The following is a 24,126-nucleotide window of genomic DNA, read 5'->3' on the forward strand; positions in this document are numbered from 1 at the left end:
CACACACACACACACACACAGACACACACAGTCGAACAAATGGACAAACATGCAAATACACAGACACTCAAACATATATGCACATGTATATTCATTCAGACGTATCTACACTAAAGGTGTGTTTGTGTGTATGTGTTTCTTTCGTAGGCCTTTCGGTAGTGTTCAACACATAAATCAGTATTTTAGGAAAGCATACATTTAGAGGCCTGTAGTTAGGATCCATCCAGTAGATCAATATCAAACTACTAAGCCTTAAGGCCACCATCTTTTTTTTCTTTTAGAATAACAGAAAAAAAAAAAAAATTTGGGAAACTTAATGTGCCAGTGTCTATACTCATTACTCTTCATACCTCAAAATAAGAAAAGGAAAATCTAGTGCCATTTTATTTGTCATTCTTTTTGAAAGAAGTTTATCTATTAGTACTTATCCATCGGAGACATGCATTCGCATGTGGTCATTGAAGTGCTCCATTTGGTCGAACTTGGCAGGGCAGACGGAGCACACGTAGGTGGTCCCTTCTTGGCAGCTCGCTTCTGCAGCTACACCCACTCCTGTTCCAACCCCAGCCCCTACTCCAGCACCTCCGCTCACCGGCATGGCGAGGGCCACCACAGCTCCAGGCTCCGGGACAGCCATAGGCATGGGAATGGAGACGGGGCCCGGGGTGCCTGCGCTCCCCGACAGCCCTGTGATGGCGCTGCCTGTGCTGTGCAGGGCCATGTGCCTCTCCAGTAGGGTCTTGTGTGAGAACTTCTTCTTGCAGATGTAGCACTCATAGGACTTCTCTCCACGGTGCAGCCGCATGTGGACATTGAGAGAGCTCTTCTGGGTGAAGCGCTTGTTGCAGATGCTGCACTGGTAGGCCCGCACCCCTGTGTGTGTCACCATGTGTTTGATTAAGTAATCCTTCAGGGAGAACGAGCGCCAGCAGATGCTGCACTGATGAGGCTTCTCACCTGGATGTACATGCAAGACAAAAGCATTAAGGGGGGAAAAAAGAAGAGATATATTTTGAGGATTAGGTTTACACAGTATGTAATAATATGCAGCAATATTCGATGCCTAAAGCCACCAGCTTTATTTACACCAGCACATGCATCAGCTGAGAATTATTTAAACCTGTATTAGCTTTGTTATGATGCTGGTTCCACTATGTGCTGTACAGCTTAGTTAGAAAAAATGTTTCCTGTAATCAGCTCTGACGCAGTTACAGCAACATGATATTAATATTTAATGAAAAGTAAAAATTGCTGTAATGACTTAGAAAGGTGGAGCTATGAGGAAGCATTTGAAAAACACAACAATATCCATACAATCACAAACCAAATAATTTATGCATCTATTTGGTATTTTTCTCAGTTTGTTGAGACATAAGCTCATTTTACACATTTGTCTCTGCTGACATTATCGGCTGAAAAATATTAACATATTAATGATTAGTCAAAACTAACAGGTAGAGGACTGACAATGCTGCGAATAGTCAAGTTGCATCATGCAAGTTAATGAAGTCCTGTGTATCTAGTGTTTGCTGTTGCACTGAGTGAATTAATGTGGAGCTACATGCTTTGATTTAATGAAGCCAATAAATCATACTTTTTCTTTGTCACTTTTATTTTATGTGTTTTCTGGACCACCATTATGTTTGCAATACAACTCATACAATTGAAAAGCTGTTTCTTTTTAGATTGCAGTCAATGACACACGTGTGTATCATTCACTTGAACGTCGTCTTTTAGCTATTCTGGGAGTGTACTGTATAAATACTTTTTTCTTTTCTTTTAGTCTTTTTTCATGACTGTTGGAGGTTTTTTTCACCCTCGTCTTACATCAAGGTGCCATCTGAGGATGTTATACATTACATTTGCCAAAGTACCTCAGGATTGCCTTTTTTTATTTTAAGTGAAGAGTTTTTTTTTTCTCATTGCAAGATTTAGTTCAGATCTCATCTCACGGGATTGATTGATCAGTGACTTTTGTTCTCAGCAGAGGCATTTCTAGGACTGGAGGACTTTGGGGGCTTAGTCCAGACCTCAGTGAAGGCGTCCAGGTTTTTTGGTTTGGTTTTTGTTGTTGTTTTATGCCTTTTCATCTTCTCTGGCAACTCATTTATCCCTAAAAACGTTTGACTCTCCAGATTAATAATGAATCATGATGAGAAAAATATTAGTAGTTTTTATTAATTAGTATTGAGTACAGAATACTTTACCCCACTTGGAAAAATGTTCAAGACTAGAGTTGGAAAATTAGTTAAATGTATGTATTTATGTTAATACTGGTGGAATGTAACTAAATGTATGTGTTCAAGTACAAGTATAAACAGAAAGACAAATTATTAGATCTGGGGCTTTTTTTTTATTGTTAGGCCTATTCTTATTTTTGAAATATATACTCATCGCCTATATATTTAATGCAGGGCTATTTATATGACATTCGGGGCTGAAACCTCAGGCCTAGGCCTAACAATGCCACTGTTTGTCAGCACGTGTCATTCTGCTCCACACAATTGTGTGAGCAAAATTTGAAAAAAATTGGTCTGGAATAGCCATCACAGGTGGTTCTGGCCAGGCAATGGATTCTAATGAATAATAATGTCTTTGTGAGTGGCCGATTTTTACGAAATCGTCTAATTATATGATATCCAATTCTGACCGTGAGATGATGATTCCTACTGTTTGTGATTGATAATGCTGTCAGTGTGCTAGAGGAACACAGTGTAACAATATGCTGCATGAGCAATCTACTGGTACTACACAGTCAGATACAAATGATAACAAAGATACTAACTGTGACCTAATTGATATGTATTTTACAATATATAAAAACACAGCTAACATACTTACATTATACACTATATGTTTTATGTCCTGATCATAAGTGTATACTTTTTTGGTTGGTATTTCTTTTGTCACATTCTCAGCTGTCCAACTACAGCCTCAAAGACTGGGTACACATAATATGCATTTTATTAAAATGACAAATCTCTATCGCTGCAGAATGCTGTCATTAAAATAACAGCACAAATCAATGAATGCCCTCTTGTCTAAGATATTGTTTTGTATTATGATGTAGAAATGTCACATCTTTAACATGTTATGAGCATTCACATCAAACAAAGTGTTCATATTGTAATTTAAATATGATTTGATTTTGATTTTAAAAATCTGTCATCCACTATCCAAAAAAAAACGCAACATATTTTTTAAATAAGCCTCTCCAATTACAAGCACAGCAACTACCTCCACTATGGATAATACAAAACTGAGCTTACTATCATAAAAACAACAGTCTTTACTACAAATAAGACTTACCAGTATGGACAAACATGTGTTTGACGTAGTTCTGTTTGGCAGTAAAGGTTTTACTGCAGAGAGTGCATTCATAGGGCTTCTTTTCCCCCGCACCGATTCCTCCGACAGCCTGTTGCTGCTGAGCTGGCGCTTGCTGTACCGACATGGGGTTCGGGAATGATGGCATTGCAGGGGGCGGCACTGCCACAAACTGGGGTTGCTGCTGGCCAGGAAGGTAAAATAAATTCTTGTCTCTAGCCGGCTGTGTAGGAAAGAGTGTGGGCAGGAAGGTGCTTCCAGCAGCGCCCATCACTTGGGAATTGCTGGTCACTGTGAGCGGCATCCTCAGGTTGCTGGTGTGTGATTCTGCCTGGCGCATGTAGTGCGGGGCACTTGGCAGGGACTGGGACATGACTGAGTTTGGCAGGGGCTGCATCATGCTACTGTCACTAGTGCTGTGGGATGTGTCTCCGTCCTCCGTTTCTTGCAACTGCTCCGGGGACGAGTCATTGACCTCTATCTGCACCAGACCTCCTTCACCTTGCTGACTGTCCCCGCCCCCGTCTCGGCTAAAGCCCGTCAGGTACGGCTGCTGCTCCATAGCATCTGGCTCAGTACTGATGGAGGAGCTCACCCCTGAGTCAAAACTTTCAACCTTGGATTCACTCTCCACACCCTCAGTATGGTCAGTGTCGTCTTGGCAGTCCCCCAGATTATCGTAGCAGCTGTACTCATCTTCGGCTTCCTGCTTTATGTGCATCCCTCCTGTTTGTATGCGTACCGGTCGGGGTTGCTTGCGGCAGTGGGTGGACTCTGCCGTGGAGATGAAGCGGTCGACCTGCTGAGATCTTTCCTGGATGCGGTTCATCCAGGGCGGATCTTGAGACTGCTGGTCCTTCTGAGTGCTGAGATTTGGATCGTAATTTGTCGACATAGGGTTAATGTACAGGGGGCGCTCGCGGGTGCCGTTCTGCAGAGTGAGGCCGGGGTAGGAGTACAGTGATGTGTATGCACGGTCCATGCTTTGTGATGTTGCTTGCATATAACCTGACTCTGCGTCGCTGCTGGGCCCAGAGGTGCCAGACTCCGGCGTGCCACGGGGTGTTTCCTGACCAGAGTCTCCTGGTATAACAGGGAACCCCCCCGGCCCAGCCAGGCCCACATTCTGGGACACGATGCGCGTACACTCATCAATGACGGTCTTGATCTGTAGGATGCTGGCGGCAGTAAGGATCTGCAGGGCCTCGGACTGAGATACCCGCAGAATCCCACTGTACATAAAGTCAATCAGCTTTTGGATGGATTGCACTGAGACCACTGAAGGGATCTCAATGTCGCTGTAGCCCAACAGCAGCTTGTCCTGAAAGAAGGGGCTTCCAGCAGCCAGCACGCACCGGTGAGCTCGCAGCATACTTCCATGGATCCGAACAGTCACGTCACAGAAGTGCCCACGGTTGCGCTGCTCATTGAGGGTCTCAAGTACAGAATTGCTGAAGTTGTGGAGATTGATGTTATGAATGCGCTCGGTCATCCCCTTGCAACTGATGTCACCTGCAAGCAGGAAGCAACACACCCGACTTAAAAACTCTGACACACACAAACACAAGGGCGTAGGTTGTGTGTCAACATTATGGAGGACACAAATGAAGTTAGGGGCGCACTCCACCGGAGAATTTTGAGCATCAAACACTTAATTTCCTGCGCTCTTGTGAATTTTTTATGCAATAATCTGTGCATTTTCTGCAGCAGTGTATAATGTCCATGTCCTTAATTTTGTCTAAATAAAAGTCCTGGAGGACAAATGTAAAAAAATGTTGCATGAAAATTAACCAGATTGTAGAAAAGGTAAGTTTTTGTTTTTGTTTGTTTTTTTTCTGCACAAATGCACATTATGGATATTGAGGTGGACATCCCCCCTGCTTCTCACCAGATATTTACACCTATACACAAACAAATAAAACTGTGTTATACCTTTTTTCATATATAACAATATTATTTTTATATTACTCGTTTACAGTATTACCAACATCTTAAAATTACATAGTTTAACATAATTAAGCATACACTATGTAATAGCATAGTTACAAGCAAAGAGGCTCATTTTTTTTTTGGCTGTATGTTATAAAACACAACTAGTTTCAGTATTACAATTAAATATGTAAGTAATATCGATGCTTATTATAAAGACACATAAGAGTTAAAAGGATACTACACATATGGTAATTCTAATTTTTTTCCCCTCAGTCCGGTCATATAATTTTAGGATGAGAATCAAATTACCAGAGCTAAATCTGTCTCTTAAATTGTGGTTTAAAAATTCCACATTGACAAGGTTAAAGACAATTAAGATGGTTCCCGTCTAATTAATAATACAAGTTTCTCTCTCCGTGTGTGTTCCTGAAATTCCTCCAACCGCCATTAGGTGGTGCACTGAGCTTAGATGACAACAGGCCTCTTTTGTTAGCCATGTGTTCACTGTGATGGCGCTTCCTAACTATCCTAGGAATACACTAGATGTGACCCGGCTGATCAGCGTGGAATATAACTTAAGATTCTTTTCTTAGTTAGATGTTGAAAGAAATGAAAATCAGAATCAAAATAAGACGTAGGTACTGAGAGTAAGAATTATGCAAATTGTGGGTTTCCATAATTGCAGTAAAATTAATTTCTTTTGCATATAAACATGCTTGAGTATAATTTCATTAAAGCCGTTGACCTTATTTGACTGATTATGAAACAGAGCCCTGTTCGTGCAGATGAATGTGCTCATTTTGAATCTGGAAGCTGAACAAAACCACTTTAGAAATGTTGTAGATAATTCATTTACACCATGTCTGTCAGTGAATAATAGATTTATTTAAAAGGTATTGGTGATAAAATGTCATAATCAATACTCAGCTTTGTGTATGTGAAGAAAAGATGTAACCATGTGGAGAAATGCTTTTGTATTTGTATTGCATTTACACACAGAAAAGAAATAAATTGAACACTGGCACAAACAGTAAAACCAAATTTGATAGTTACAGATTTGCTTATCCAAATGAAGTAGAATTCACCTGAAATGTGCTGCAGACGCAGTACAATAGTGTTAGCACAAAGTCTGAATGGCTGTTAGTTATTTCTAACTTACACGCAAAGGCAAAAAAATAAAAAACTGAAGCAGCTCAGTACTCACAGTTAGATGACGTTTTGTTCCGAAGATGCTTGTGTGGCTGGTGATGAAGTGCGGGTCAAGCTTCAGTTTGCTGGTGGAGATGGCTGATCAGAGGCCGGGTGCTAGGCAAGGCTGTCAGTCCTCTCTGTCCAAATCATGTGTTGCTCTGCCACAGTGTTTGGAAGGGGGGGAAGAGAGAGAAAAAGACAAAGACAAATCTTAATGCCACATACTGCCTCGTCGATATTGCCACTCCCTTAATGAACAGGGAGCCACAGTAACACAAATATCTTCCACAGACACGCTGCAACAGATGTGTGAAGAGTTTTCAAAGCAAGACGAATGGACGTTCCTGTGTGCACATGACATCCAATTACAAATCGAGGTTGGAAATAATATTGGTATTAGAGCCAGTTCTTGTCTTGGCAGTTATCTAAGCCGCTGGGCAACAAAACCACACCCTTACCAAGAAAACGATCAAAATTCCTTTTAAATTTACCCACATTAAATTTTTTACAAAAGGCCTCAGTCACACACTCACACACACACACACACTCACATACACACACACACACACACACACAACAATAAAACACAACACACTACAGTCTGTGTGTGTATTCTTTCTAATTTTCAAATCCACAAATTAAACAAGACAATGTCCAACATAGACGTGGCACACACATTATAAGTTGTAATAATAGAGAAAAGTCACATATTAAACACGAGGCATTCATTGAAAAACACCGAACAAGCATTCAACAACATTAAGCATGTGATGAGCTGGTTTTGTGACGCTAAGAAAGCCTCACACAATTGCTCTCATGCTGTACACACACATTATTAAGCAGGTTTAACTTAAGAAGTGTGAATAAAACAATGTGACCACATTGAAGACACATAATGGCGTCATCTGAGGTCAGGGAGACTGAAAAAAAGAGCACTGAACCAATTATATATTCCCTTAAAATTTCCCTCTTAATGGTCAAAGCACCCTCAAATATTTCAACCTGCAGAGCTTAAAGAATGTAAAAATTACTCCGTGTGTTTGGATGTGAATATTTATCATTCATTGGAGTTTGGATCGTAATTCCAAGTGTGACATGACACTCTTAAATATTTTTTTGAAACAGTAAAAAAATGTTTCGTAGCTGTCACACTGGCTACAACACGAACACCAAGTGCTCTCAGTGAAATGCCAGTAACAACAGTGTGTGCTGAATGAACAGAACAAGGCGAGGATTTGACCAGACCTGCACGTTAATGTTGACACATCTTATTCTGTTTTTTACAAATCTCAAGCACTTTCAAAGGACGTGCCTCAGAGACAGAAGCCTCCAATGAAAAGTTTTCAGTTTTACAGCAAGTGACCTCTGTGTTTGGGTGTCAAGGTAATAGATGCATATCAGAGCATAAATATGGCTTCGAAATGGTCAAATAAGATGATGATTTTATTCAAAGTTTAGTACGGAGTAGGAGAATATCTGGGGGAGAACCAGAGTTGAGGGGTTAAAGTGTAAAATGGCTGCGTTCACAGGCTGCTTTGTGCCCACAGGCCTCATGTTGGGAAGTGCTGCGAGCAGCAAGACAGGCGCTTGTTTTCTTGAAACGTCCTTGTCAACTAACAAATCTGTTGATTAGATATAGACAAGTAATAGCGTGTTTAGCAGCAGAGGGTGATCACTCGATACTGAGATTATTATTATACAGATTATTCTTTGGCCCTTAAACACGCACACTGCTTAGTCCTTCCATGTTGGTCAGGACAGAAAATATATTTTATTGTGAAATTTTTTACCCCTTAATCTCAAACTAAACCCTTTTCTCTAAGCTTAGCTGTAAATTGAACTGGGACTTTCAGCCCTTTCATTATAGAGCCTGAACCCCAAACATGAGCCTTGTTTAAAACCTAAACTTAAAACCAAACTATAAACCCTCCTGTAGGTGTAACCCTAACCGCTCTAACTAAAATAATTCAAAATTGACTTGTGAAAACCAACAAAAATATCAGGTTAAAGCCTTCCCGCACACATGTGAGCCAAAATGCTCAAATCCATAATGGTGGCAAATATTTGACCTTTTTTTCCCCCCCTTCTTCTGCAGCCGTTAGCTTGAGATGTAACTGTATTCTGGTGCCATGGGCCCTTTCTTCTTCTTCTTCTTCTTTTTTTCTTTTTTTTTTTTCATCGCTACTGTTAGACAATGCAAACATATATGTTCCCTCACTGGCTTCCCTCGCCCATCCAGACATGTAAATCCACCTGCCTAAGGGGTAAAGTGAGGTGAATGCTGGCAACAAAGGAGCAGGCCAAGGGAAGCAGGCCTCAGTTGCCCAGACTGCCACTCACAACAGTGATTCCATTTTAGCCGTGACACAGTGGGTGAGCAGCAGCCAGCGCCTACCTGCAGTGAATTCTAATCAGCCCAGGGGTCTGTCTCCCTCCCTCCTCCCTCCCTCCTGTACCCTGCCTTGGACTAAAGGGGCTGATGATCCTTCAAAATTAATTAGATCCTTGTAGGAGGCAGCCATTTTCTTTCACTTCCCAACGCTCCACCAAAAAACACAATTTCTTTAAATTCAACCAAATTTGGGGTGTGTATCTTCCCCGCCCCCCTCCTCGTATTGATCCGGCTCTCCGTGTGCCTTTACCTGTTTCCTGTTTCATCACGTCGAAACTCTCTCGCCGTCTTTTCTTCCATCTGTCTGTCTCTCCGTCTATGCCCCCTCCCCTCCCTACGAAACCTTTCCCCAACATCCTCCGCCCCTCTCTGGCTGCCTCTCCATGCTCCCAGCTCTGTGTCTGCCTCTGTGGAGTTTGCTGTCAATAAATCCCCAGAGGTCAGTTTGTCTGCTGGAAATCAGACACAATGCTTCAGACCGCCAATGCAATGCATGCTCTACTGCTGCCGCCACAACAAAGACTGAGGAGGGGGGGGGGGGGGGTGTTGGGGGTAGAGGGGTGGAGAGGAGGTGGGGGCAAAAAAAAAAAAAAAAAAAAAAAAAAAAAGACAGGGAGATGAGGGTTGCAACTTCACCAGCCAGACTCCAGGTTAATCAGCTGCCTGTATTAGGTGACAAGCTCATGAAATACGCTGCATCGAATTGGACATTAGTTAATCAAGATGGGGTTGCTGGGTGGGGAGGGGGGGGGGTTAAAATGGTGAGGATGGGGGATGGGGGTTGAGAACAGACATAAGAGGCATGCTTTATGAAAGGAGCAGTATCAGCCATGTGAATAATATACATCCTGAATATGCAAATAGTGCTTACAACACAAGCATCATATATTCAAGGCCCTTGATACATTTAAATCTGGAGACAAAAGGCCCACGGGGGCATTGTCCAAAAAAACCCTCATGTCCATGCGTGTGCATACGGCACCTCCACGAAGCTGATGCAGATTTGCACTTATCAAGAGTGTTTAGTGTTGCACCTAATTAATAGTAATTTATGAGTTTGTTTGAAATCTCTGCTGCTTAACCGTCGCTGTCCAACATTGTAATTATTAATTTCAATCATCCATTTAGCCCAAGTGCATTAGCATATAAACTGCCAGAAATCACGCTTTAATAGTATGGTTTGAGTATGGGATCTAATGTAATTTACTGCACAATGTAAATGTGTAGTGAGCGCACATTTTAAGCAGTTATTCAAGATCTGATAATTCAAGGTGCGTTCAACAAAGACACATTTATTTAAGAATTTACAGCTGCAACTCACTGTTATCACTCTCAAACTTTTCTGAAAAATAAATCAAATTAAACTTCAGCTTACTTTGTCTTGCTTCTTCTTTGATCAGCACAATTAAAAATTATTCTTTCAGGTAACTGAATATTCATCTCCGCCCAACAATGTTGTGTTGGCTGATTGAATCAGAGTAATTTAGAGCGCCGCTTCTCTTATTACATTCGAGTGTTCGTCTATAACGTTGTGAAGCAATTAACAGGTAAGGTAACTAATGCAGCTAAATCACACACACACACACACTCTGGGAGACGCAGCAGAAAACACCTCTCAAAATTTAATTGATTTGCCTTTATAGCAGTCACTGAGAATCATCAACAAGCACGTAGGCAGTTGACAAGTTGAGCCAAGATTTTTTACACTTTTTTTTTCCCTTCCTCCTCTCTTGACTGAAATTGTATGGTGTTAACATAACACCAACGAAATATTTTTTGAAATGTGTCTAAATGTCTGACGATAATTCAAAACATGTATGATTTACACTTGAGTCAGGTGTTGTCTTCATAATTTTGGCGTGAAACTACTTCCTGTACTTTGAACTGACTTTTCACCTTCAGCACATCCCAGTGATTCTTCCTTCACAACTACAGTTTCGATTTCAAGCTCATCACCGGGGACACTTTAAAAATATGCAAACGCTGTAAAATGGCATTCCATTAATTCACAACTCCTTTTTTTCCTGTCGCGAACGCTCTTGGTCAAAGCATTGTAAAGTAATTACAGCGTGCCAGTGTAACGTTATGGCCACTGCTCAATCGAGATTGCTTGAATAGCTGCATTTCTGTGCACCATACACAAGCTGGGACTGTTGTTAACTCTTTATAGTCGTCATAAATTTAATCAAACTGTTCGTGTTTAGTTCCACTGCCACTAAAATGACTCAAATAGCACAGCAGATCAATGTGATAACACATTCCTTCCAACTGAAAGCCAATCAAATGTGACAGGATGTGCGGCTTTCAAATAAATTCCTCGAGCAAACAAATACCAACTCACACTACAATGCCATTACACAAGTAAAGGACAGTTTAAATATTTTTTGACAGGACAGCTTGTTCAACTTCGTCATTTTCTGTCAAAAACACACCCACCACCACCCGTTATCCATAGCAGATCCTTTGTCTATTTACAGATGGGAGGATAATCTACTTCTAATATACTTTTTTTTTTCCAGGCACACAAACATTCATGAATTAGTGCCATCAGTAAACGCTGTATTTTAGGACGTTTCCAAAAGGAGTATGGAGGGCAAAAACAAACAGCCACTGTTGGCTTACAGCCATTCAAAAAGATAAAGACAGTGTTTCGCTTTGGTGCTGGAAAGGGACGCTTTTAAGGAACAGCTCAGAACTGGCAAATGGCTGTGCTTTTGTTAATGAGCATTTGACCAAAAAGAACCATCTGACTACTCATATGATAGTCTCCAAAACACCTCTAACCCCCGAAGCAGATAATGCTAAATTCAAGAGTTATCATTTAGGCACAAGTGTCCACAGCAACTGCCTCTCTACAGCTACTACACATGTCAAGGACATTTTGGCTCTCCAAAAAAGGACCTCGCGGGCCATTGAGAGATCTTCATGAACCTACAAAGATGCTCATACAGGACTCCTCTGTCTATTACTAGTGTATCATGATAAAGGGCAGTTAATTAATTCGGTTTGGCAAGAAATATCTACTCATATCTCTGTGGCCGTATGATCTCAACTAGTGAACTGTGTAGCACAGGGCTTTAGCACCTTTATATCTCAGAGAAAAAACAAAGTGTCTCCTGACTTTATGTCCTTGGGAGATAAAGCAGAACAAAGATGCTTGGTGCAAAATTATGAGACTATAGTGTGGGACCTCTGCTAACAAGCAGGCAGTTCATACAGTACAGCACAGACTCTGGGTATGTTTCGGTTAAGTGTATACTATGTTTATCACTATCGAGACAACACACACACTCTCACATGTACAGTATTTAGAAACGGAAAAAGAAATGTTCACACAAGCCTTACACTCACAGGGTCACATGTAAAAATATATATGGAGGTCAAACAGCAACATGTCTCAAATAAGTGGATTATGTTAAGATATTTATGACACTGATGCAATGTAATTGGAATCAAAACATTTTTTCCACACATTTTACAACATGGTTTGTCCTGCTATATATCTGAACATAAAAGGAACCTGTAATTGAATAATCTGATTATTTCCCCATTTGTGAACATGGTTGTGATCAGCCTCATAACTTCTCTGCCATGTGTTTCCCCGGCAGCTGCACGAGGGTGCACCAGCCAGTGGCGAGCTGGTCCAGCACAGAGCTGAACTTTTCACAAATGCACGAGGGTGCTTTGAGCAGTCCAGCACAACCCCTGCACTTTTTTTTTCCAGCCTGGTCTGTGCTTCAAGAGGTCAGCAAGCTAGCCTCACTCCCGAGCTCCATACTTGTCTTTTAAAAGGGTTCACCAGTGTACCGAAATGACGTTCTGCTTGTTAACAACGCAGAAGCGAAGGAAACAGTGAAAATGGACCTTGCAAAAGGTTTTTATGATGTAACATACTTCCTCAGCCTGTAGCTACGGCAACAACAATACACATGCCATCGGGCTGAGATAACAGTGAGTCATTACTCAGGTAAACTAACGATACCTTTAACATGCTGCGTCTTCAACTGCAGGTTGTACTCATTCTGTGATATAAAATCCAGATGACTTAATACTGAATATTCTGGGCTTAATTTGAGCCTTATGGATGTAGCACTTTTTAGTGTATTTATAGTGTGGCAAGCTGTTGTGCTGTAAATACAGATTATATATGTCTCGTCAGCTCGTTTGACACATCTAAAAATGTAATGCTGACACACTCAAATAGTTGACCACAAGTGCCCTATACACACTTTAACCAAGTGCTAGCACCTCTGGTCCAGAGGTCTGCCGGCTTAGCTGAGCAATAAAACAGAGATATAATGACTGAGACATGCAGCAGCAGCACAATCTGAAATCAACAAAAGTTGGCACAAAGGTATGGTTTTCTGTTAATCTAATGGGGAGGGGTGCAATCTAACCACGTTAGGTAACTTTATCCATAAAATACTCTGTTGCAAGACGAATGAGTTGAGCAAGCCAACTACAGAATTTCACAAGAAATGAGAGAAATGCAAAAAAAAACCTTTTTTTTGTGTCATTGGTATTTTAGTAAAAACAAACTCAAATAGACTAGATGTTATCTAAAGATTTTAGCTGACTAAAATGCTTCCATAAGACACAATATACTTTTGAAAATCCAGTTGCACAATCGTCCAAATTTACACCCCCTTTTGCCTCAACAAAGGAGTTGCAAGCCCTCAAGAACTAAGACTAGCCCAAAACTACCCATCTAAACTCAAGGTCCTCCAGCAATTACCAGGAAAAGTTATTTAATCACTAAAACCAGTGGGACTGGAAAGCACCTGATATAAAGCCACTCCCAGAAAGCCACAGAAGTAAGCGTGATCATATAGCTTTACCCACCCTTACTGCCTTATAAAAATTTGCCCCACAGAGAACACGTGGGATAAACTTACCAAAGGGAATATACTCCAAACAAAGGCCAAAACCAAAGGCCCCAAACTTATTCAGAACCCACCAAATAGAGCTACAACAGCACAACACTGACAAAAGCTCCCTCACCCCCAAATTAATTAAAACAGACACAACCAATGTGTATTTCTCCCACTAACATAATGGCAAAAAAGACAGTTTTGGCATCAAAATTTAGTTACCTTAACAAAAAGTTCTGTCAAACGGCAAAATTAGAACAGGTTTACACAACTAATGGTATTTTCATTATACTAATAGATGAGCCCCCACTTTGTCACGAACATGCTCGTGGTTCAGAAAAAAAGGAGGGAGAGTGCACAAAAGGGTGAAGGGAAAAAAAAGAAAAGAAACCATTTATTTAAAAATGTTATTTGCAAAACAAACTAATGAAATGTGAACAATCAGTATTATCAGTGGTGCAACAATTTCCATGGTGAGTGGAAAATAATGTCTGAAGATGTTGCACGCTAAAGGAAAAAACAAAGCAACCAAACTACGAGATCATGTGGGAGCTGTGAGAGACTGAGGCAGACTCAAGAGCCCGGTTTTGTGAGCTTCTGAGCTCATCAGCCCAGGTGAGCCCGCAGCGCACCAACAACCTGCACTGCCAACCTGCACTGCCAACCCACTACCTGCACGGGGAGGAGAAAACACAAACGCACAGAGCAGAGACACAGGAGGTGTCGTCACAGAGCAGCACACATAACGATGAAAAAAGGGAGAGCGCAGACCAGGGCCAAATGCCCGATCTCGCAATGGTAGCGGAAGTAAAAAAAAAATAATTGTCTGCCACATGATTCAAACGTTCCAAAATGTGATGGGTTTTTCCTTGGCTTGTGCTTTACTCGTCCATATCAATTAAAAAAAAAAACTGGCCAAACGTTTTTCTGTAATTCTGCTGGCAAACAAACCAAACCTAACCGAAAACATAACCTCTTTGGTGGCGCTGACGTAAGGTCAGTACTCATAGAAAGTATCACTTAACACAGGTGTGGTCATTTTGCAAAACTACTAACTATATCTAAAGAATACATTAGGATACATATATTTATGTATTTATTGTCTCACCAACATCAGCCCTAAAATCTGAGGACAAGAATAAAATAGAAAAACTACAATAATTTATGTAAACTTCAACTTATAAAACCACTTATGAGCTTCATATGAGCCACCTTTATCAATACTGAATAGGTCAGAGTGTCACGTATGCACTGCGTTTATACTTGCATCAGAGTAGTAAAATTGTGTGTAAAAATTGTAAGCAATATTTTAAAAATGGCACTCTTTGTTCAACGACTGTTTTTTAATTTAAGGCTGTGCTTCCTTGTGTAAAATTCAGTTTTAAATTAGTTTTGCAGGCAGGTTGTCTTTGTACATAACCTTTTTTTTTATTACCCAGAGCTCAAGACTGACTGCAGGGCAGAACTATGTTGCAGTATGGTTATATTAGTTCTGTATTAGTTGTGAAAAGCCTAGAATGAAAACTGGTTTTGTTTGCAATTTTTTAAATAAAAAAAATCATTTGTAATTCATGCCATAAGTATTTTAAAATTGGCTGAATTAAGGGGTTGAAAGACTGAACTTTGTATTAAAGACATAGTGTGACTATCTGAGGCCCCTCTTACTAAAAATGGTTAAGTCCACCCTTACACAAGGATTTGTGTCTGGTTGTAGCTAAAGCTGAGTGAGAAAAGAAAGAAAGGAAAGGAAAAAAGAGACAGCAAACTGACTGCAAATAAAATAAATAAATAAAAAGGTGCATGATAGAGACATGGATCAAGAAAAGAAAGGCAGGGGCCCCACAGAGACAACCTATAAAAAGGGCCCAGAATTTGGTGATACGCCCCTGATCACTGATACCAGATCATATTATTATCTGTTGCAAAGACATACTGTGTGTTTACAGAGAAGCCTCTCGGGCTGCGTATCAACGCTACTTTATTCTCTTTATTTAATCACACTTTATGTACATTTTCCCAATATTATTAAATGCTGATGTAGTTTAGGTTGTCTTTTGTGATGTGTTATACAGAAAGCAGAGTCACTACGGAGTCAACTCACAGCACAAAGCGGAGAGATAACATGACCACCCATCAGCTCCATTTATGATAATCATCTGGCCTTTTGGCCTCACTAATGCACATGAATTGCTGGTCAGTGTGGTCTCTTTGAATGCAGCAGAATTATTATCTTTGATGGTAACAATCTATAACCCATAAGCCCCCAGCGTGTAACCTTAGCTCATCAGCTGTTTCTGGTAACATTACTATAAAAAATCATGCCACATGGCTGTGCTACTTCAAAGTCATTTATAGTGTCATTGAGCTGAGAAAGGTTTTTCACTTATCTTCAGGCAACAGAACTTCTGAAGAACTTAATCCAATAGTACACTTTTAATGACTAACTCCTGTTGCCTGTATGAGTGTGTGAGACTGTGTGTGACCTGGCCGGGATTTTGTGCCGCCTAAATGCATGTTGGAAAACGTTGAAATGACCCTGAATAGGCAGAAGAATGGAAAATATTGAGTGAATGACTGAATGTATATTGAGATACTAGCCCACTGCAGTCAAAGGCCGTAAAAGCGTTTTGTCTGAAATGCATTTTCATAGAAATGATAAATATAAGCTTAATGTTGGTTTACACAGCTGCTGCTATTTATTTTATTCTAAGAGCCACTGCTGCCACAACTGACAGCTATTACACTGGTGTACTAACCACCCAACTATCTCACTGAGAGCCTGACACATGGACTGCATCTGTACTGAAAATGTAACGCAGGTGCTATGAACTAGACTTGAGAGGGATCTGAATCACTTTTTTTTTTTTTTTTTAAACGTCAAACATTTGTAAAAAAAAACAAGCCTGACACCAATAATAAAACTGAAAATTTGCTTGTTGTTGGACAGGTTACACGTGCTCTTCCTCAGTCACGTGGACCAACTGTCGTAGATCACCTGCAACGGTCCAAGAACAACAAAAACGTTCATTTCTTAATAAAAAAAAAAAGCTGTTAATAATGATTTTGTGAAAGAGTTCTGTTTTGAAATCTGTCTTTATCAAGGTCATTTTCAGGGCAATAAACAATGTAGACAGTATCACAGCAGATAATCCTTTCAGTATCGAGATGAAAATTATTATTTAAGAAAATTATTTTTAATAATTATTTTAATAATAATTATTTAAGAAAATTCTTCGTTAAAAGAATAACTTTCTAAAGACAAAATGTCTAACACTGATTTGCTGCAGCTGCATTAAAATAAACGACTTAGTCAACATGATAGAAAATAAAATGCGGTTTTAGATTCTGTGGAAATATGCCCAGCAATCTACATTTTGTAATAAAAACCGCAACACAAATACTATTGTGTAAATAATTCTGTGTAAATACGGGCAAGTTTACTCATTGCACAGTGCATACCGATGTACCTTGAGTGAGACAAAATCTTAACGTTTTGGCTGCTGTGAGTGCTGTTTACTGACACGAGGCTTAAAAAGTCCCCCTGAAGCCAAGAGAGAAGCTGAGAATGCACAGCACTCATTCTGTTTAAAAAAAAAAACAGGTTAAAAAGTTACCGAAGAAACTGTTACTTTTTTTTCAAATTTATTTCCTTAAACCCTCTTTAGATACTTTTCCCCTTCGACGAGGCAGTGATCTCACCATGACTTGTAGAAAACCATATGGGTAGCAGGGTGAACTGAGGACACACATGCACCTTGGCAAACATACAACTTTGCTATTAGAATCCAGGATACATTTTTCACATCAGTTGAATGCCTGGGCCTGCGTGTGTATAAACAGAGGGAATTCAAATTACGTTTAAATGCTTGCCTTTGGAGAAAAAAAAAGAGGTCGTATAGGATTCAAACATACATTATTGCAACAAGTTGTATGCATTTAAAAACTTTTGTACTTGTTGTACAGCACCTCCTGCTTTCAAGCTGTTATATGATATTTGGGTTTTATAGCACCATTTCTCAAACAGATGACTTTTAACAAAAACAAAAACCAGAACTGCAAATATAGAGAAGCATGAAGGGGCTGTTAGCAATTTTAGCAAAGGTAATGGAAACACATGGTCACACCCACAACTGGATTGTGTTTGTATTGTATGTAACTGTGTATGTATGAAACAAAAGATATTAAAAAAAAAACCTTACATGTGAAAATAATGGGGAAAAAAATAGATTTTACTTGGGGTTATTATAAAAATATTTTAGAATTGTGTAATAGCTATATTGTACAAGAGAAAATTAATTCTGGTGCTACATTGCATTTGTGTGTAATAATTAAAGTAAGACACATTCTGAGGCAAGTGTGTTACTGAGGCAAGTGTGTCATCTTTTTTATTTATATTTTTTAAATGAAAACAGTCAATCCTGAAACAATGTTATATTTACCATCCCGTATATATTAAATGTGTTTCAATAGAGTTTTTTAAAGTTTTAAAACGGGACAAAAGCCTCCTGACAACAGCATGGCACATTCGCAAATACTTATTCAGTCTCAATGTGTGCTTTCATTACGCATTCCTGTGATACTCGCAGGGAGGGGAGATTCTAAAACAAAAGTCCTTTGAAAACTGAAAAACATGCCTTAAAGTTTTTGGTTTTCTCAAGCTCTGAAAGTCACTGGGTTTTGAGTGACATTCGGTTTAATAAAAGTCATTTTCATGACTGGTCTTTTAGCTTCCTGCTGCAAATTTACTAAAAGCAGGAGCAGTTTTGAAAAATTCCTGCTCAAGGATTTGACAAATTAAGCCAGTCTGCACAAATGTGACGTACTATAGCTGTCACAAAAGTCTTCTTTAAAGCATTATGAATGCATGATACATAACTGATTTATTCCAAAAATGTTCTTATCCTGGCAAAATGATCATCAATAAACAAGATAAAATTTCCCTTGCCTTAAACAAGGCATATTATTTCCCAGCCTTGCCTTATAGCTGGGAGGAAATCATCATAACTCATCGTAACAGCTTCTCTGTGTTGCATAATGCAGCTGAAGGGGAAATTCTCTCCTTAATTACAAAAAAGCAACTAGTACGGATTTTCAATAGGTTTTGCAATTGTATTATTAGTATTTTCAAGAATAATAAAAAAAAATAATATCATGTGAAGAGAAGCATGTTATGTGTGAAAAAGGTGCTTTGTGGGTAGAAGGATCCAAGCCAGTTAGCCAGGAGGCAGCTAGACTGCCAATAATTTGTAGTTTGTAAAAAAATAAAAAATAAAAATCCATGTATGCTAACAATCCACCGAGGTAGAGTTAGCTATTAGTCACTAATTAGATATTTTACTATGACCAAGACATAACAATAAAATGAATAAATACAACATGCTCAATATAAAATTATTTGGGACTCCTCTGGTGCTTCAGAGGCATCTGATTTTTTTGGGGGGTTGCCATGGTAACTGGGGACTCAAATGCAGTATTAAAGCTGCAGCTGCTGTAAAACAGCAGCCTTTACTATAAACATCAGGCGAGCAACTTTACATCCTAAACAAATCTTTAAGCTTAAAATCTAAGAAAGGCTGGAAGGCCATTCTGTAGTTAATTCTAAGACTTATCATTAACTTTAAGGCGCACCTGAAAACAGTCTCAGTCTGGCAATCACATCAAAGATTAGTTTTGCTCCATGGGGGAATATTCTTCTAACGAGAATTATACAGGAACAAAAAAAAAAGGAGGGAAAGGGATAAACACTGTGTGAGACAAAAAGGCCAAGCAGTTAACAAGCACTGTGACATTCTGGATGCAATCCACAAAGTGGCTCGTTATATCGATGGATCTCTACTGCATTCCCAAAATGGCTGCCAAATATGTTCAACTGGGGTAGACAAAGTGCCAGGATGGACTCAAGTGCATATTTCTTTTTTACGTCTTTTGTTACACTAGTTACAATGCCCTACTTAGAGTTATGAATTACAATATTAATTTTACACTGGTGCTGCATGCAAGAATTTATATTATTTTACGATCATGTTGCCAGTGGTTAAATTTTCAAACAGAATTTTAATTTAAACTATGCATTTAAATTTTTAAAAAAAATGTACTTGACATTAAATATGGTAAAATAAACAGTGTTGCATGCCTCTGTGAATTTGGGTTAATTCCACTTATGACCAATATTACATGCCCTCTCTCGTCCTTTTCACTATTGCTCATCACCAACGCCTCAAAATCTTTTCAAGAGAATTGCATTTAAACAACACGATAAAAAATATATTTATAAATTAATTATGGAATTTCTGAGCCATCAGGATTCCCTGGTAAAAGCCTGGTGAACATGGCTGCATGGTGTGGAAATAACCAGAAACGTGGCACTGCGGAGGCTTCAGAGAGATGTCTCTATCTTGCCTATTTGGGCAACAGTGCCTTTGCAGCTCTTAAAAAATATTTGGAATACTGACCTGCCATCTGTGTGCATGTACAGTACAAAATGATTGTTTTTTTGGTTTTTTTTTTGTTACATGTCTCTTAAAAAGAAGCACTCGTTACATTAGTCCAGCATGGCTTCCTTGCACGTTTTCACTTGAGTAAACCCAAATAACCAGGTGGCAGGAACGTGCGAAAGAGTGACTAAATCAGCCCGAAACATTTCAAAATTGAATGCTACAGGCACACACTAGTGTGGTCAATAATAAATGGGCTGAATGTGAAGACAGGGGTGACAAGCTACAGAGGACGAGTGAAGGATGGTGAAGCCAGAAGAAAATTGGGATTGATTGCTGAGTGTGGATTAACTGAACACCTCCCCCCCACCCCCCCCTTGCCTCCATCTGAGGAGGTCTACAGTTTATCTGCTGGGTCTCCTTCATATAATAATGAGTTTCCTTGGTCTGCAGACATGCTCTTAAATATTCATTAGTCATGGGTGGGTTTTAGCCGTGACACAGAAAGCTGGCAAATGGCGATGGCTCAAACACTGTGAATATTAATGTACATGTGGAATATATACATATAAATACTCATTAGTGACTTAACTGAGATGAAACTGGGCACCTGATACACACTCCCAGAGGCACATAATGGCTGTCTCTCTCTCAGCAGCTCCTGTGCACCTCTGTGCTGATAAAACGAGAGTTTTTGACATCAAGCTGTGCTGAGAGCTCACTTACACACAAGACAAGCACCCTCCAATTCATCAAACAATAAAATGTCCAAAAATACAGGTATTAAGTTTTATGTGGAGTTTCTTTTCAGATGAAGGGTATTCCATCCAGTGTGCTCTTTCGTGACAATATAATTTCTACTTTACGCACCCACATGCAGCCTGTCAATCAATATGCTCCAATTCATGGGACAGATTTATAATCATGCCCAGCTGTAATCTTACATCAAAGTGAAATGCTGCATTTCTGCTACGCCGGGTCTGCGCGCTCAGCTCTGTGTTCTTCCAAATGTGTCCATTCAGAAAACAAACGATCCAGTGTAGCCATCAATTACATAACCGAGCCTATAGGACTGCAGCCCGTTTACGTTGTAGAGACATATTCTGAATGAAGGCGGGGAGAGGAAGTGATCACAACAAAAGTGAGAAGGGATAATAGTAAAAAAAATACACGCACACACACATACACACACACACACACACACACACACACACACACAGGTGCATATCCACAGACCGGAGCTGGACGCAGCGCTGCGCTCTTACGCAGCCTCAAACCCGGGACCGGCCTTCTTGTGTAGGGACACCCTCAGTGACCACACCGGAACCAACCTCTGACACTGACTAATGTGTTGACGCAAAGCGATATACCTGCACACAACTTCTGGGCTATATGGCGAGCCTGTGCCTATTATTCAGACACAGAACGTATTGTATTGTTTAAAAAAGAACATCCGTGCGCTTATAGACACAGGAACACGCTATTTTACTCTTTTTATCTGACAAAGCCAAGCGCTTTGGGACAACATCTGTTTGCCACACACACACACACACACACACACACACGCACACTGTGTCCCTTTTGCAGTCACACACACACAGACAGAGGCGCGCACGGATAGATGGAGCCCTAAAGAACAAGACTGACATGTTGCTCCGGCACAACTCCCCATGGCCCTTTCTGAGAATTTCGGGCAGTCATTGCTCCATTTATTTTTTATTGCGCCAATGCTGAACGTATATACATATTTTAACTTTATTCAAGAGGTGAAGTGCCTCTTTAAAGCCATCTGATAAGAGCAAAGGGATCACGAGTTGCCCATGAATATTTTGCAACAAAATATCTCAAAAGGCACGCAGGAAGCGTCTCTTGCAACTTTAATTACACCAAAGCATGGCCTCATATCTAGGCCACCCTTTAGCCAAAACATCCTCACATCGCAACCCTTTTTTTCCTCCCCAAACTGAATAAAAGCGGATTGCGACAATTAAAGGGATCATTCATTTTTTGGGGGGGTGGGGGGGAAACATGGCACCAAAAATCCAGAGCACAGTCCCAGAGGATCTAGTTGTGATTTATCCAAGAAACTGACCCTGCAGTATTGTTTTACCTTCAGACACAATATTAGCCAGCCTTCCCCTCCGCCTGCTGAACATATCTTAATGTAACCCCATCTCATAAATGCCAAGCCGTATTGATATTAATTCATAAAAAATGTAGGCTAGACATCTGTCTGAGTATACGCGCTGTACGAGCCGCTGCTCAAATTATCACACATCGAGAACATCTTTTCGGCAACTTCAACAAACTGAAATGTATTGTAGAAATACATTTACAGTACGAGCGTGTAACAGTGGTGAATTACAATAAGGAGACGCGTTTCCTCTAATTCAAATAACTGACCTAAAAGCCAAATGCGCACGTCGGCTGCCACAGTTGTTCCGGGCTCACAGTGTGTAAAATGTGAACAAGCAGCCTGCGAGCATCGCTGAGGCTTTCGCTGATTGAGAGACCTGTGAACACAGTTTGCCCGGAGTATTGTTCTCAAGTGTCCCCTGTCCGGCTCACGGGCAAATCCGAAAGTAAAGGGCTAAAGGTAAAGGGGCATGGTGAGAATAATGACAGATGGGGAAACTTGCGTCATGCCAGGGCAGCGCGTTTTCGAATAGAAATGGACAACAAAACCAGCCAAAAAAAACTGAGTCTCCTAACATGCGGGACTCGTTTCATTTCGTGCGCTGGCGTCACATTTATAGAATGTCTGTAAAGAATGAAGTTTGCAATTATCTAGAGCTGATTTGCTTGGTAAAGCCGGCCACAACTACATGGAAGTCTGTGGTATTTCGTGCACATCACCCTAAAGTCAGCGAGCATGTTTCCATCTCTTACGTATGAAATTCCTCTAATTTCCCCCCTCTGTAATAATAGCGTTATAGATATTGTAAAGACCCATCCCTTTTTCCTACTTTTCTCAATTTCTTACCTGCACTTCGAAGCTCGTTCAAAAAGTGGCGACAGCGTTTCCACGGCTCCCCCTGTTTTCCCCCGACGAAGCGCGTATAGTTTTTTTTTTTTAATATGTTCCTTTACTTTGTTTCATTTCTCACTTCCATCTTCTTTTCATCTCATCAATAAACACACGCTGCAGCCTACCTTCATAGAGCAGCTCGGTTCAAGTGTGCCCTCCCATTTTTTAACTATACATCGAGTACTTTGAGGGGTGGTGGTGGAGGAGGAGGGAGGGAGAGAGGGGTGGAGGGGGAGCAGGCAGGCAGGCACGCCTTTTCACTTAAAGCTGCTATTGGAAGAACAGTGCACTGTCTTGGGTTGGATCACAAATCCGTCAACATTATTGCGCCCCAATCGCAGGAAGCACGGTGGGACGGGGAAACCGGCTCCATTATGGCTCTCTGGAAGTGGTGGGAGTTATAGTAATAGTAGTTGTAGTAGTAGTGTTCCTCCTACTCGAGGTGTTTTTTAAGTTTGCTCCAGCCTGAGCAGCAACACAGCAATTTCATAAATGAGACCATGGTGCGTAACGAAACCTGTGATGAGGTTTGAAACGGGTTCGCAGTGATGTTGCACCCCCAGAGAGAGTCCCCACTTTACGCACAACCCCCGCCGTTTCTATTTCATTTATATGCCCTTTTTTATATTGTGCGTGCGCCAATGCTCGCTGTTCAAATATATCAGCGTTCACAATTGTGAATGAACTCAAATCTATCCCCAGTCTGGATCAAAAGGACAGGGGAATTGTCAGTTATGTGTCCATCATTCGTCTGAACTTTGCATTGGACGCCGCCTCTGCCAGTACAGCGAGCCAGCTGCGCCGCGGCTTCTCATTGGCCAGCGGCGCCGTCAATCACCTCCGCCACCAACAAGCTAGATTGTCTGCCGTGTCTTCTACTTTCTACGCATTTCTATTTTCTCATTTATTTATTTTTTAACGTCCCGAGCTGACCTCGAGTTTGCGAGCAGG

General features: G+C 40.5%; 1 protein-coding gene across 1 annotated transcript; it reads right to left on the reverse strand.

Moving 5' to 3' along the window:
* Positions 1-23,339, reverse strand: zbtb20 (zinc finger and BTB domain containing 20). Its single transcript, XM_042498839.1, has 4 exons — positions 23,131-23,339; positions 6,464-6,608; positions 3,310-4,839; positions 1-957 (listed from the first exon to the last, which is right to left on the reverse strand). Exons 3-4 carry the CDS (start codon positions 4,817-4,819, stop codon positions 425-427), a joined length of 2,043 nt encoding a protein of 680 aa, XP_042354773.1. The 5' UTR covers positions 4,820-4,839; positions 6,464-6,608; positions 23,131-23,339; the 3' UTR covers positions 1-424.
* Positions 23,340-24,126: the final 787 nt, after the last annotated feature.

Source organism: Plectropomus leopardus, chromosome 13 (assembly GCF_008729295.1).
Source record: "Plectropomus leopardus isolate mb chromosome 13, YSFRI_Pleo_2.0, whole genome shotgun sequence".
Lineage (NCBI taxonomy): Eukaryota > Metazoa > Chordata > Actinopteri > Perciformes > Serranidae > Plectropomus > Plectropomus leopardus.